This window comes from Geotrypetes seraphini, chromosome 6 (genome assembly GCF_902459505.1).
Source record: "Geotrypetes seraphini chromosome 6, aGeoSer1.1, whole genome shotgun sequence".
In the NCBI taxonomy this organism is placed as follows: domain Eukaryota; kingdom Metazoa; phylum Chordata; class Amphibia; order Gymnophiona; family Dermophiidae; genus Geotrypetes; species Geotrypetes seraphini.
The window spans coordinates 5,701,846-5,718,940 of NC_047089.1; the positions used below are offsets into that span (position 1 = coordinate 5,701,846).

The following is a 17,095-nucleotide window of genomic DNA, read 5'->3' on the forward strand; positions in this document are numbered from 1 at the left end:
AAATATATATTTTTCTTTTGGCTCTAAAGTATCAGGTAGAGGAAAACCATCTTCAGTATGAAAAACACTTTAGATGCTCTGGTATGAGAACCTAATGAACATCTACCCACAAGTAATTGCAAGGTGTCCATGTGGACCTGGACCTGGTTCTGCTGCTGTTGACTCAACTGCATGCACTTGTTCTATAATAAATGCAAAAATTCATTAACATTCCCTGGAAATCTATTTCTTCTAGAACACCTGCATGTATAACGGGGTCACGAGAAAAATAGGTTCTTTTAATTACATGGCCTGTGAAATGATGCGTAAAAACTTTGTTATCTTGGAATTATTATTATTTTTTTTTCAGTTTGTCTTTGAGAATTCAGTTCGACAATCCCTAGGAGACACGAGGGTCAAACTAGAATGAATGTTCATGGAGTTTTCATTAGCTCTGCATTTTATATTCCCCCTCTCCCACTAGTCCTCAGGGTCAGAAAGTCCACCCCCAGTTTTCAGGTGTTAAGTTATGGTGTTCGGAAGAGAGAGGCAAATTTCTTATTAAAATGAAAGTTACTGTTTCTAAAGTGTTACTTACATTAGTGCTGTCCGGTCTATGATTATTTCACTTAAAGGAAGCTGCAAAAGTCAAACATTTACGGATAGCATCCTGGAAGCCCAGATCAGATATAATCTTTGTATTAAATAAAAAGGAAGGAAGGCCAAATGATCGGCATGGCTAACAAAGGGTCGAGGGGTTAAAGGGAACACTCAGGGAAAACAAGACCATAGAGGAGAGATTAAATGAATTCTTTGCTTCGTCTTCACTGAGGAAAATGTAGGGGAGATAATAATGCCAGAAATGGTGTTCAGTAGTTTCAAGTTTATTTAAAATTTCTTATACCACCTAATCAGACTTCTAGGCAGTGTACAATAATAAAAAGATTATGCAAAGTACAAATATGGTAAAACAGGATTATAAAATTAACAATGTCAGACATCACTAGGGATTGTTAATACAACAAGCGACTTAATCCACAAGACAAACACAAACATAAGAACATAAGAATTGCCGCTGCTGGGTCAGACCGGTGGTCCATCGTACCCAGAAGTCCGCTCACGCGGCGGCCCTTAGGTCAAAGACCAGTGCTCTAAATGAGCCCAGCCTCACCTGCGTACTTTCCGGTTGAACAGGAACTTGTCCAACTTTGTCTTGAATCCCTGGAGGATGTTTTCCCCTATAACAGACTCCGAAAGAGCATTCCTGTTTTCTACCACTCTGGGTGAAGAAGAACTTCTCTACGTTTGTACGGAATCTATCCCCTTTCAACTTTAGAGAGTGCCCTCTCGTTCGCTGTACCTTGGAGAGGGTGAACAACCTGTCGTTATCTACTAAGTCTATTCCCTTCATTATCTTGAACGTTTCGATCATGTCCCCTCTCAGTCTCCTCTGTTCAAGGGAGAAGAGGCCCAGTTTTCTAGCCTCTCACTGTATGGCAACTCCTCCAGCCCCTTAACCATTTTAGTCACTCTTCTCTGGACCCTTTCGAGTAGTACCATGTCCTTCTTCATGTACGGCGACCAGTGCTGGACGCAGTACTCCAGGTGAAGGTGCACCATGGCCCAGTACAGCGGCATGATAACCTTCTCCGATCTGTTCATGATCCCCTTCTTTATCATTCCTAGCATTCTGTTTGCCCTTTTCGCCACCACCGCACATTGCGTGGACGGCTTCATTGATTTGTCAATCAGAACTCCCAAGTCTCTTTCCTGGGAGGTGTCTCCAAGTACCACCCCAGACATCCTATATTCGTGCATGAGATTTTTGTTACCGACATGCATCACTTTACACTTATCCACGTTAAACCTCATCTGCCATGTCAATGCTCATTTCTCGAGCCTGATTATGTCACGCTGCAGAAGGGAAGTGGGTAAGAACTATAGTACTTATGATTCAATAAAACTGAAACAAGTCTTTGTAAACCAAAAAGATGTAGCAAATTACCTGGACCAGATGGTTACATTCCAGAGTACTGATAGAATTGAAAAATTAACTTTCAGAGCTACTGTTAGTAAGTTATCTTTAAAATCCAGCATGGTACCAAAAGATTGGTGGTTGTCCAGTGTAACATCAATTTTTTTAAAAGGGTTCCAGAGATGATCCAGGAAATTATAGACTGGTGAGTCTGACATTGTTGCCGTGCAAAATAGTAGAGATTATTGTAAAGAACAAATTACTGAGCATATGTATAAGTGTGAATTAATGATACAAAGTCAAGGGAAATCTTGCTTCACCAATCTACTACATTTCTTTGAAGGGATGAATAAACATTTGGTTAAAGATGAGCCAGTCGATATTTTATATCTGGATTTTCAAAAGGCATTTGACAAAGTACCTTATGAAAGATTCTTGAGGAACTTAGAAAGTCATGGGTAGAGGGTAATGTCCTATTGTGGATTAAGAACTGGTTAAAAGATAGAAAACAAAGAGTAGGGTTAAATGGACAATATTCTCAGTGGAGAAGGATAAATAGTAGGGATCCCCAAGGGTCTGTGCTAGAACCATTGCTAGAGATGGGAATATCTAGTGAGGTATTTAAATATGCTGATGACACAAAATTGTTCAAAATTGTTAAATCACAAGAAGATTGTGGAAAAATTTCAAGAGGACCTTGTAAGACTGAGAGACTGGGTATCAAAATGACAAATGACGTTTAACGTGAGCAAGTACAAAGTGATGCACGTGGGAAAAAGGAACCTCAGTATAGCTATTAGGGGCATTTTCAAAACAACAAGACATCTAAAAAACGGTATAAATTGGCATGTGAACATTGTTCTCACCAAAATGTCCAAGTGCCAGATTTTCAAAACTGTCTTTCTGGATATCTTATAAGGCATCCTAGCCGTTGTGTGTCCAAAATGGAAGGGTCATTTGGAGGGAGGTTCTGGGTGGACTTAGACTTGGATGTCTTGTGGTAATAATCAAACCTTTCCCAAAACGTCCTGGACAGAAGTTAGACTTTCAGCGCTAGATCTGTTTTAAAAGTGTCTAAATAGCAAAAAGGTACCCAAACTGTCCAGATAATCACACACACACGCTCACTCCCCCAGTGGTCACTAACCCACTCCCACCCCCCAAAAAATCTGAAAGAAACAGTACATACCTGTCTCTAGAACAGCAGTGAGCTATAGAGAGGAGGATTCAGCCCCATAACCACAGTGGAAAGTGTGAGGCCACCAAATTCTACTGTCCTTCCATATAGGTGTTTGTTTGTCTTTTCCATAGGCTTCATCATGCAATGATTTTTTTATAGTATGGAATTCCTATGCTTTCAGGCGGACTTCTTGGGTCACCAGGCCGCCCAGTGGTATAAATTATTAACTGGACTTATTAAAAAGAAACCAAACACTGGTCTGAGAAACATTTGGAGCATTGAGATTAAGCATCAAATTACTGCATCTCAATGGCCACGAATTTGGTCTTGGAGGATGCGATGTACAGTGTCGGCATCTATGAGACAAACTTGGCTTTTTCTGTTACATAGAGCATTATGGACCCCTGTTTGGTTACAAAAATTGGATAGCTCTAAGTTGGCACTGTCATCTCGAAGCAGGGACTTTAGATCATTTATTGTTCTATTGTCCATTTATTATGAATTTTTGGAAATCAATTTGGGACCAAATTAATTGCCCAGTGGCATTATCATATGATACTGTGCTGTTTGGTATGGTAATGAGAGCAAAAAGTCAGATTTCTACAAATAACAACAAATTATTACTTATAATGACTGGGGTTGCCATTCAACAAATTACGTATAATTGGAAAAATTGGAGTAGATTAAATTATCATTTGTGGTGGAATTCCTTATGTCGTGTTTATAAAATGGAGAGATTTATTGCAATACAGCGGGGGGTTTTCAGAAAATTTCAGGATGTGTGGGAGCCATTTACAAAGTATTGTACCGATTAGATGACATTTTATTTTATTTTTCCCTTAAATTTACAAGTTTGATCATGAGGGGGGAGGGGAGGGTAAATTTATTGTTACATATTGTTACATCCTTTTCCCCTCTCACCCCCTCTTAGAATCCTCTCATCAAAATTGCTTTAGACCTTACGCCTTTAATTGTATTCCTTTTACTGGAAAAGTCCAGCTATCTTTTTTGTTGTACTAGGTCCAACCTCTTTAATTGTATTTCTCTTCCTGGAAATGTCCAGTTATCTTTCTGATGTAATCCGCTTAGAACTGCAAGGTACAGGCGGAATATAAGCCAGTAATGTAATGTAATGTAATTATATGATAAGAAAGGGTGGGAAGGGTGGGAGATAAGAGAATATCATTTGTACCATTGATGATTATTAAGTGTTATATTTATTGTTATTTGTTTGGATATATTGTTACACTTATTGTAAATTTGAAAATGAATAAAGAATTAAAAAAAATAAAATAAAATATCAAAAATATTTAGCTTATATGTAGGGACAGAGGAATAGATGGGGATGGCAAGACATGGTGAAATGGGGGACTTCTTTGAAAAAGCCACAGGGCAAAACATGTCAGAAGCACCTGTCCCCACTCTATGTTAATATAAGCTAAGTCTTTTTTTTTTTTTTTTTAATAAATCTTTATTGATTTTCCATTACTAACAAAAAGTGCAAGACGATATTCATATCCGTAACAATAACAAATAAGCACTTAAATACAAACAGTAGCAATGCAATATCACCCCCACCCCCACCCCATATTAAAGATATAACCCTCCCCCCCCCGGATGTGTTTGAATTATACCAACAAAAAGAGGAATAAAAGAACTACAACAAATGTACAAAAGACGTCAATGGACCCCAAACTAAGTTAAATATCTTAGAATGCCCTAGTATGTTGGCATTCATTTTCTCATACCTAAAGCTTAAACATAAGCTCGCCCACCAAAAAGAAAAATTAAGTCAATCACAATTTTTTCAATTGCGAGTTATTATCTGTATGGCTATCCCAGTCATAATCAGTAAAAGCCGTCATTTATAGCGGTCCATGGGGGGCTTAACATACAGTAATGTTCCACATATGACTGCCTCATAGGTCAATGGAATTGTAGATTCCAGTATGAGATGAATCTGTCCCCATATAGACTTCCAAAAGTTAAGTATCAGAGGACAATAGAAGAACAGATGATCCGGTATCCAGTGCCAGCATCTATTAGATTTAGAACTGTCTAACTTTTGTAACCTAACAGGGATTCAAACATAAGAATAGCCTTACTGGGTCAGACCAACAGTCCGTTCTCAAGGTGGCCAATCCAGGTCACTAGTGCCTGGCCAAAACCCAAAGAGTTGCAACATTCCATGCCACTGATCCAAGGAAAGCAGAGGCTTCCCCTTGTCTTAATAACAGACTTAATAACTTTTCCTCCAGAAACTTGTCCAAACCTTTCTTAAAACCAGCTACCTATCGGAAAATCCATAAACAGCACTTCTGAGGATCTTAGGAGAAGGCTGAAAGTCAGGTTAAAGACATTACTGCATTGTGATATAAGGTAATTAAATTACTAACAGCATACTGTAGATTTTACGTAAAGCATAGCTGCTAAGAAGACTTCCGTGACAGCTCAGTGCTAGGTGCTCTGGTGCCCAACTATGTATATTGGTATTAGATCCCTAGTATGTGTCAAATTAGGATAAAAATTGTATACCTTGTACTGTAAGTATGGCAAATCATAACGTGTAACCTTTGGGGAGAATGGGAGAGAAAACGAATTAAATAAATAAACAGTGAGTGCTAAATGCCTGTAATTTTGGAAACATTAACTCTGTAATAAATGTTTCTTTGTTTTTGAAAGTTGATAATGCAACCATGGAAAGGAGAACATTGTAGGGGTGACGGTTATGGGAAAGTGTGAATTAGTGCTGAAGAGTGACAGCCTAGACCAGGGGTAGGCAATTCCGGTCCTCGAGAGCCAGGTCAGGTTTTCAGGATCTCCACCATGAATATGTATGAGATGGATTTGCATGCATTGCCTCCTTGAGATGCATATTTATTGTGGATATCCTGGAAACCTGACCTGGCTCTGGCTCTCGAGGACCGGAATTGCCTACCCCTGGCCTATACCTGTCATGCCTTGCCTATACCTTAAAACAATTACACAGCTCTTAGATTGATATATTCATTGAAAAAATACAATCACATTACCACTGCTTACCAAGACTCACACTGGCTCCCAATACTAGCACGCATACAATATAAATTCTTTTGCACCCTCTTCAGAGCCCTAAATGGATTTGGTCCAAAAGACTGTATGACGAACTACAAGCCACCAGAGCCACCTCTCCAAGCTACTGACCAAGACGACCAACTACAAAACATTCAGGAAAGAACTGAAAAGTATACTTTTCAAAAAATTGGTCAAATCAGCTAATCAAAAACCTTATAAACCCTCCCCCAAAACCCATTGCTCATGCTAGTCTTCAATTCGTGTAAGCTCACTCTATCAACTCTGTACGCTCCCTGGCCAACTCTTTTTGTAAACCGCCTTGAACTGAAAAGTATTGGCGGGATAGAAAACACTAATGTAATGTAATTATGCTAGCAATATGCTTCCATAGGTTGAACTGCAGTGGGTGGAGGGGGAGTGTCAAATGTATTTCCATGAAAAGAACTGCAGGGAATTACGAGGGGCCGCTGAAAGGTTCTCAGCCCAACCAAGAAGGGCTGATGTGGAGCCACAAAACTTACAAGTTATTCCACTCTTTTTATTTCAATGAGGCAAATGCATCTAGTAAATGGGCACAAGTATAGGGAAACCAAGCCATTGTGACATCACCAAAGAGGTTGGCTCTTAGGCAACATGACGTCACAATAGGAGGGGCCACTGAAAAGTTCTGAGCCCAACCAAGAGGAGAATGATGTGGAGTCATGAAACTTACAAGAAAAGTGTGGAACAACTTCTAAGTCTCATGGCTCCACATCATTCTGTTCCTGCTTGGTCTCAGAACTTTTCAGTGGTCCCTAGTAGGGTGGGGGAGGACTGGAGGGATGTTTTGTAGGTCCACCAGGCCAATCTACACATGTTGTAATCTTCAGCTGTCTAAAAAATGTAATTTAAAATTTATCAAAGTGGGAATTTGTATCACTGTTCTACATCACATACTCTGCTCTTTGAATGTGAAAGAACAATTCTAAAAATATTCAAAAGGTATTTAAGCATAAGATTCTACAAAAGCAGATCCGTAGTTGGAATGGGCATCGCCCTTGTGTCAGCACGACCTCTAAACATTTTGTGGCTACAGACTGCAATGAGAGTAATGCAAGCGGTGCCAAGGTGCGGATCCTACTGATCACCGGCAACTAATTCAATACGAACATAAGAATAGACGTACTGGGTCAGACCACTGGTCCCTCTAGCCCAGTATCCTGTTTCCACAAGTACCTGGCAGAAACCCAAATAGTACTAAAATTTCATGCTACTGATCCCAGGGCAAGCAGTGACTTCCCCCATGTCTGTCTCAATAGCAGACTATGGACTTTTCCTCCAGGAACTCGTCCAAACCTTTTTTAAACCCAGTTGTGTTACCACAATCGAAAAAAACCCTCCACTCCGAAATGTTTTTTGTAGTGCACCGTGTCCTGAATGAAGTTGATCTAAAATGTTGGAAATATTTCCCACCACACCACAACCTTGTGAAAATGAATTGTTGCTACGGGATACGCACAGAAGCAGATGTGTGTTTGAGTGAAAAACTATGTCCATATAATGTCATTGAGTGTCCCTTGGTCTTTGCACTGTTTGAAAGAGTGAAAAATCGAACTTTTACCAATTCTACAGCAGTAGATTTCAGTCATACACACCCCTACCCCCACCCTTCTCTTTTCCAAGCTGAAGAGCCCTTTCTTCCCCTTTCTTATTTTGGTTGCTCTTTGAACCTTTTTTGAGATATGACGGCCAGAGCAGCACGTACTTTGAGGACCCGATGATCAATCATGCCGCTGCATTCTATATCACCTAGAGAAACTGAATGATCCAGTCCAGCTTGCCCTGAATTGTTTTAAAATTCTGTACTTTGGAATGATCTTACATCTTTTTGACACATTTCTTCTAATGTCCAAGAGTTCATCCCTCCCCCACCCAGGTTTTTTCTTCCCTAGTAATGTTACTCTCCAGGTTCCAACATCCCAAGCACTCTCTTGAATCCCGCTGAGGTCGAATCCCAGACTTCTCTACCCCCCCCTACTCAGTTCTTTCTCACCCTTCCCCATCCTTGTCTGTCCTGTTCTTATCCCCAGAAGGTCTTCCAGATCTTTTTTCATGCTCTAGCTTGCTCTCTCTGACCCAGTTCTTTTGTGAGTTTGCACCCCATCCTTCTGTTTCCCACCCCCAACCTGGTCTCTATATTCCCCTCCCAACCATGCAAATCAGGTTGCAAGAGGAGGAGGAGGAAAAAAGGAACTCCACCTTGAAACGCTCCTTCTGCTGCTTGGAGTCACATTACTGACTTGAACTGGTTAGCTGGATGATATTGCCCATAATTTAAATTGGCAGTCTGGCTCAGGGTGACAGAGCAGGCAGATATGGTCTGATTGAAGGAAGGAGTGGTTAGACTTGGGTTCAAATCCCGTGCTGCTCCTTGTAACCCTGGGCAATTGCCTTGGGTACATTAGATAGAGTGTGAGTCCACCGGGACAGATAGGGAAAACTGCTCGAGAACCTGAATGTAAACCACTTAGATAGGTAAAATATAAATAAATAAATGGGATTATGCAGCTCTCTTCCTGTTACTGTGATCAGCCTGGCCCCAGGGGAGGGGGGGGAAGAGATGAGAACCACATGAGCCTTTCTACAGCGTAGCACCTGCGTCATTTCATTCCAGCTGCTGTCATCCTTTCCTAGGCCTTTATAGTTCCCCCCACACACACTTCCCTGATCATTGCTAGGCTTCGTATGTTCTGCTTCTGCAGTGCAAGGGCCTCTGTGAATATAGCGATGATTTAAGAAGCTGCCTTTATTGATGTGGTTTGGCCATTGTCAAAAGCTGCTTCAACACTTCCTCTTGTGTCCCCTTTCTTCTTTCCACTGTGCTTTCACATCTCTACAGATCTTCTGACATGTTTGCTATAAAGAGGGGATTAATATTTCTTTGATAACTGAAGGTTAAATAATCTCTGGAAGCTCCAAGTTTATTTAGCTGTCATGACTTTTCAACAATCAAATAAAGAGCAGTTAAGAGTATGAAAAGTTAAATAGGGTCAGGGTTGTCGTTTTTTTTACATCTCGTTGAATTCCGCCAAATCCCTTATGAGTTCATGGTGGATCACAATGAATTCAACTACTGGAAACAGACCCAGTTAAACATAGTATAATAACAAATTCCTTAAAATACAATAAATACAAATCACAGTCCAGTTCATGATAGAAATTTCTTTAAAATGTTTTTAAGAGCTTCCTAAAAGCCGTACAATGAACTTCAGATTAGAAATGTCTGCTGATAAACAGATGCATTCCATTGCGTATATGATCTGGGGAGGGAAATTGAAGGTAAAACTGCTTCCTTAAAGCATGTCCTGATCTACCTACTGATAAAGAGACTAATTCATAGAAACATAGAAATAGACGGCAGAAAAGGGCCCCGGCCCATCTAGTCTGCCCACCGCAATGACCCTCCCCCACCTAACTCAGTGAATAGATCCCACGTGTCTATCCCATTTGGCCTTAAAATCATTCTAGCAGATACGATGGACCATGACCATATAGAATATTGAGGACTGTCACACAAAGCTTTAAATTTATCCTTGCTTGTATTGGCAACCAATGTAATTTTATATACGATATTATTCCGTCATATTTAGAGAGCGAAAAGTATTCTGTACTTCAACTGCCCCAGGTGTACTATATCACAATAATCCATCAAAGTGTTTGAACTATAATTGCAAGCAGTGCTATATCAAGATTTTGCATATTGTTCACCCTAGAATGGTGGGTTTCACCCCAGTCCTCAGGGACCACCTGACCAGTCAGATTTTCAGGATGTCCACTATGAGATGCATTAGCATACAATTCCTCTGCTGTAGACATCCCGAAAGTCCATCTGACCAGGTGATTCCCACAGCCCCAGAACCTAACCAGTTGGAATTCCTTCACTTCGGACCATAATTGTTGTGATCCTTCCACATGGAAAATCGTTAGCAATGTGCCATCTGCTCTTTAGCCATCTCCATGGAGAGGGGAGAGAAGGTTGCATGCCAAATCTAGGTTGTATGTATTCACAAGTTCTAGAAATGACTGTCCGCTTCCTCTAATGCCCTCCTTCAGCATATTTGTATAATGGGTGCTATTATGTATTTTGAAAGTACTTGTACAGTATATATGTAAACTGTTTGGTATATCAAATGCATGACCCCCTATTTGGTTAGTATGCTCCTCTCCTAAAGCCAGATGTTGAAGGAGGTGAAGGAGAGCTTTCACAGACTCTTCTTCCAAGCCTCATAATGTGTGAGAGCGTCCCAAGAAGAAATGGCATAGTTACAGTAATAAGTCAGGAAATTTTACTAAACCCAACAAACTGAAGCTCACAACAGTTTCTTGTTGCAGGTATAGGGTTGGTTTGTATTGTGCAAAAGGCTGCACTTCTTCATAGAAATTGCCAAGATGCAAGAGCTAGAAGTTGTTGGCTCTGTTGTATCTCTTTACTTGCTTTTTATTCTTTAACTTGTCTGATCTCCAGCTGGGAAAGGCCGCATGTGATGTACGGACAGCTGCTGGACTGGTTGCGTTATCTAGTTGCTTGGCAGCCTGTGATCATTGGACTGGTACAAGGTATCAACTACATCCTCGGTTTGGAATAATGAAAAGGACCCAGAGTAGATGTGAAGCCCATCTGGATGAGAGGAGGGCCGTGTGGGCTTGGAGAAAAGCTAGCCAAGGGAATCTACAATTTCTCATTCATCGCTCAGGATTTTAGCTGCTGGTACAATGCCTCCAGGGCACAAGGAAAGAGACTAGCAGAATGGGCTTGTTTTGTTGTTGTTTTTTTTATTTATTATGGCAAACATGTTAAGAATTCTTTTTTTTTTAAATCTGAGATTACAAGAATGTGAGCTCCATCCCCATCTGTTCCTTTTGCAGATCGGAGGCTGGGTCTCTTTGGAGATAAGTGGAGCCACTGATTTAAACAGGTCTGTGTTCTAAGCAGACTACCCACAGCACTCTGCACAGTGGAATGCAACAAGGATGGGCCGGACCAGGCCATCCCAAGCATTATTGAGTGTATCTGTATAGAAATACGAGATTAACAGAGCATGCAAACAAATGACTGCTTAGCCTCGCCTCTAAGGGACATCTGCCCACCTCATGACACCATCCTGTTCCATACAGCTCTCAACCTTTGTGACGATGTCATAGGACAGAAATAATGCAGGGCAGGATTGGGGTACGTTATTATGCTAGAGTGGAGTGCTGTAGGGCAAGACATGGCAGTGTGTGTGTGAGGGCCTTTCTAGGGCAGGTTTGAGGTGCATTGGTAGAGCTATGTGGATCTCAAGACAGGACTAGGGGTAAGATCTGTGGAACAGGACTGAAGTTCAGAAAAATGGGGCAATTTTATTTGACATTGGGGGCTTTTCTAGTCTGTTTTCCAGCACAATATTTGCAAAACCCAACTCTAAATATGAACTGTTCTCCAATACTGCAGAAGTTAAATGATTGCATCTTGCACTTTCTTATCTTAGTGTTAGAAAGAATGAGTTGCATTCACTTCTACAGTACCATAGACTCTCAGTTGTGTTTCTAAATGTCTTATACCTGGCCATGTTGGCCTTAGGAGTCGGGACTCTCTTGGTTATGTGTTAAAGTTTTGCATCGGGTCAGTCAAAAGGCAGGAAGACAAGTCGGGGTGAGGAGCAATGTTTGGTGGCTCCCTCTGGTGCTTCCCTCTTTCTAAAGCAATGGGTAGCATACAATATAGTTGGTGGCTCCTCGGACTTCATCAGAGCTGGCCACAGCATCCTACATACAGTGTAACCAGACGGAGGTGTTTCTGCAGGCTAGCATTTTTCCATTGGATACTATTGGTGTGTTATTGAAACTCTGCTCCAGGAGTTATCTGATACCATTGAAGACACCCCCAGAAAATGCATCACAGTATCATCACTCATAGGTTTGGGTGAGCAGCGTTCAGTCTTCCTAGTATCCCTTACAAACCACACCAAAATCCTCAAAAAATATTTAAAGAAATTTAAATATCCATAGCTGCTTAATTTTATTTAGTGACAAAGTTCATGAGTTCATCAGGCTGTCCTGTAATGATAAGCCGATATCTAATGGGTTTTGATGTTTAATTGATATGCCCCCTCCTTTATAAAGCCGCATTAGTGTTTTTAGCGCTGGCCATGGTGGTAAGAACTCCGACACCCCTAGTTTGGCTTTGTAGAGAAGGGCCTTGATGAATTACCTTTCAAATCTCACAGCAAAGTAGGTCATTCACTCCTTAAAACAGAAGTCTTTTACCTTCACTTTCTCTAATACAGTGTGCCGCAAACCTTTTATAGCCACGACACACTAAACATGGGCTTGCGATTGAAGGGCATCTGGAAGTGTGTGGTTGTCGACATGTTGATATCACGTAGACATGCGCAGATGTGCCGCCAGTGGTGGGGTTCTAGAAAGGAAGAGAGGCACTAGTTGACTGCCTATAGGATGAGGCACGTTCTGTAAGCAGTCAGCTGGCGCCTCTCCTCGGGCGTCTCGTGGCACCCCTGAAATCTGCCATGATACACAGTTTGCGATACTTGTTGTAATATATCTTATGCCTCCGTTCCTGGCCCTTTAATGCTGTGTCCAGAGTTCATCCTACAGGTGTTGAGAAGGCAGAAGGGGGTGAAGCACCTTGAGGAGAGGACATTTTGTGAACTTCAGTCCTGACAATGATGTAAAAAAGTGAAATAAAAAGGGACATTGTCTGAAAGTTGTCATTGTTCTTACATGATGAATGGTTTGATTGGACATGTGCTCTCTCCCATGTCCTAATACTATGGGTTGGCAGCAGCCACTGGACCTATTCATCCTTCCTACGTCATGAAAAAAATATAGACTTCAAATGATATCTGTCCAAAGAAGGAAGCTTCAGAAATATTCGATCACCAGCTTAAAGCAATCCTCAGCACACACCATAGCAGCCTGGTTTTCATGCATGCAAATCTCCCTACTGAATATTCATTCTGTCTTCTGGCTGGGGTGCTTTCATGACCACGTTTAGGAACCACTGAGAATAGATTCTTTAATGCAGGGATTCTCACCCCCAGCCAGTCAGGTTTAAAGAATACCCATAATGAATAGGCATGAGATAAATTTGTTTGCATTACCTCCATTGTATGCAAATGTATCTTATACATATTCAGTTTGGGGATCCTGAACAGCTACCTGGCCAGGTGTTTAATGAGGTTGCAAACCCCTGACTCTGAAAGTGCAAACATTCAATGATGTCTGTTGGAAAGAACAGTATTCAGGATCAAAAACCTCTCCTGGGGGTAGGACTGAAACCACCAGTAAAGTGGATAGAGAACCAACCCAATGTACATGAGTTTTTGACATGTAGTGTCTACCAAGGGAAAAAAGTCATGTTTTTAATATTCTTTTTCTTCATTCTTGGGGCAAAATGTATAGCTAGTGCATTGTTACAGTATTTAAACATGGTGGGAGGTGTTCTAGGGTTCTGAGCAGTTTTGTAAGATCATATTATTACCATATTAAAACAAATGATTGACTTTACAAAGAATTGTGATCTGTATATTTTATGTGCCTTGCACTGTTCTTCCATAGGCTCTTAACTGCGGGAAACCATCCCCGTGTCATTTTTTAAGAAGAGAGGGAAGAATCAGAGTATGAATGGACAGAACCACTGACCCTCAAGCCTTGCATTGAAGAATTCTGGTGTAGAAGGACTGACGTTGAGATAGACACTAAAGAATGACAATCTCTGGTATCAAGAGCAGTTATTATGATGTCATAATGCCTCATGCCACCAATGCCTAAGAGCCAACCTCAGCAGTGATGTCACAATGGCTTCATTGTCCTATACTTGGCTCACATAAGAGCTGCCATACTTGGACAGACTGAAGGTCCATCAGGCCAAGTATTCTGTTTCCAACAATGACCATCCCAGGTTCCAAATACCTGGTAGAAACCCAGAGTAGCAACATTCCATAGCTGAGATTGTGATGTCATATTGCCTCATTCCACCAATGCCTAAGAGCCAACCTCAGCAGTGATGTCACAATGGCTTCATTGTCCTATACTTGGCTCACATAAGAATAAGAGCATGAATTACCACAACCACTGACTCTCAAGCCTTGTATTGAAGAATTCTGGTGTAGAAGGACAGGTTGAGAGAGACACTAAAGAATGACACGGGATGGTTTCCAGCCACTCTCCCCCAAGCCTTGCATTGAAGAATGCTGGTGTAGAAGGACTGAGGTTGAGACAGACACTAAAGAATGACACGAGACGGTTTCCAGCCACTGTCCCCCAAGCCTTGCATTGAAGAATGCTGATGTAGAAGGACTGAGGTTGAGAGAGACACTAAAGAATGACACGAGACGGTTTCCAGCCATTGATCCTCAAGCCTTGCATTGAAGAATGCTGATGTAGAAGGACTGAGGTTGAGAGAGACACTAAAGAATGATATGGGCTGGTTTCCTGTGGTTCTACGCAGGGATAGAGACAAATTCTGTGCCTGTGTCATTCTCTACAGTGAGTAAAAGAAGCTTGGGGGGGGGTTTTCACAAAGCTTGTAAAGGTACTTTCTGCCTCCTGTAGGTAACTTCAGAAGCTCTCAGCCAGGTACCTACATGACGACTACTACCACTTATTTCTATAACACTGCTGTACATAAAACATGTAGGAGATAGACCCTGCTCAACAGAGCTTACAATCTATTCAATAACATCAAACGGGACAAATAAGCAATTGGGTTCAGCAGGGCTAAGGACCCATTCAGTTTTGGGCTATTGCCTGAAACCCTTGGAATACTGTAGGCACGTCTATCTTGCTAATATAAGCAACAAAATTTAATGGCATAGATACTCTTGCTGGCAAGCTGAGCAGGGAGACCAGATATTAAACAGACATTGAAACATATAGTAGCCCATAATCGAACCCAATCAAGAAACATCAGGAAGATCAAGCACGAGTACCTTTCTCCTCTACTGCCAACTCCAGATTCCGTCCCTTCCTTCTTGCCGCACTGTATGCCTGGAACAGGCTGCCTGAATCAATACGTCATGCTCCATCCCCGGCAGTATTCAAATCCAAACTAAAAGCCTACTTTCTTGAAACTGCTTTCAACTCTCAACTCCCCCTCACTGCTGTCAGATACCTAGACCCACTGTATCTCCCCAACCCTGAGATGTCCTGTCTCAAATTTGATTGTTAGCTCTTCTGAGCAAGGACTGTCTGTTGTATGTTAAATTAGAAATGATAAATAGTAGTAGCAGTAGAAAACCTTGCTCCTGCCTGGAACCATCACATTGCAGTACTTTCTTCTGACTTGTAGGTTTAGGTTCTGGAGGAGTGGCCTAGTGGTTAGAGCTACTGTCTCAGCACCCTGAGGTTATGGGTTCAATCCTTGTGACCCTGGGCAAATCACTTAACCCTCTATTTCCCCAGATTGGGAGCCCACCGGGACAGATAGGGAAAATGCTTAAAAAGGACCTGATTACCATTTGATGTATTATACACTAGATAGAAACATAGAAGATGACGGCAGATAAGGGCCATAGCCCATCAAGTCTGCCCACTCTACTGACCCACCCCCAAGTCTACTATCCCACTCCTAGTGACAGGTTCCCTAGCGACGCAAGCAGCGAAACTGGACCATACCATCTCCAACCTGCTGATAACAACAAACGACTCCAAATCTTTTCGTAAAGAAATCAAAACCCAACTATTCAAAAAATTTATCCAGATGTCCTAACTCTAACCCTGGAGTCCCCTCTGTGTAATTCCCTCAACTGTAATTCACCAATCTTCTTGTAATTCTCCTGGAAATGTCCAGATGTCTCTTTTGTAATCCGCCCAGAACTGCAAGGTACGGGCGGAATAGAAGTCAGTAATGTAATGTAATGTAATACACTGCTGTAGGTGAATCCCTTTGTGAAAAGGTGGTTAATAAACCCCAATAAATAAATAACCCAAAGAAATACATCTGTAAGGATGGAGAACAGCCTTCAAAATTTCAGGGGAGCACTGTACATCACTTTTCCACATAATCACCCTGTTTTGCTTGACTAGTTACATGACATTCTACTACACACCCTGTTACCACGAAAATATGAAGTGCAGAAACTTTTGGAAGAACCCTCATATATGTTCTGTCATTTTATTTTTTTTATTAGTCTCTGCTAGCGTTAAACTCAGTGGTCTATAATTTCCCAGATCACCTCTGGAACCATTTTTAAAGATCAATATTACATTGGCCACCCTCCAGTCTTCTGGTACTATGCTGGATTTTGAAGAAAAATTGCAATAACTCTACAAGTTCATTTGCACTCAGGGATGTATACCATCCAGTCCAAGAGATTTTTTTTATTTTTATTTTTTTTAATCTTTATTAATTTTCAAAACTAATACAAAGTGCCAGAAATTATGCAGACATTAATAATCAAAATAAACACTTAAATTCAATCAATAACAATGCAGAAGAAAAATATCCTTCCCCTCCCATCCAACAATTTAATCAAGGAATAAACCAAAAAGATATCCCACCCCCCCACCCTGTCCTGAATATGTATAAAAATAAAATAAAAGACAACTATGTTGAAGTAACAAAAGATGTCAACGGGCCCCAAACCAATTTTTAAAAATTGCTATGCCCCAAAATATCAGCATTCATCTTTTCATATTTGTAACCTAAACAAACTGGCCCACCAAAAAGGAAAGTTGAGGCGGTCGCAATTTTTCCAATTGTGGGTTATCATTTGCATGGAAGAGCAGTGAGATTATGCTGCCATCTTCACTCGTGGCCAAGCTCTGCCCCCAGTCCAGGAGATTTTCTACTGTTCCCATTACATCTTCCAGTGTTACAAAGATTTGTGTGAGTTTCTCTGGTTCAGCAACAAAACAACAAAAGAACC

General features: G+C 41.1%; 1 protein-coding gene across 2 annotated transcripts in view; it reads left to right on the forward strand.

Annotated features, from left to right (window-relative positions):
• The window catches only part of RNF121 (ring finger protein 121), a 66,893-nt gene extending 53,162 nt beyond the window's left edge, over positions 1 to 13,731 (forward strand). For both annotated transcript variants that reach the window (XM_033948141.1, XM_033948142.1), the window contains exon 9: positions 10,693 to 13,731. In XM_033948141.1, the coding sequence (XP_033804032.1) occupies positions 10,693 to 10,813 (121 nt within the window). In that variant the 3' untranslated portion in view covers positions 10,814 to 13,731. The remainder of the gene's footprint in view (positions 1 to 10,692) is intronic.
• Positions 13,732 to 17,095: the final 3,364 nt, after the last annotated feature.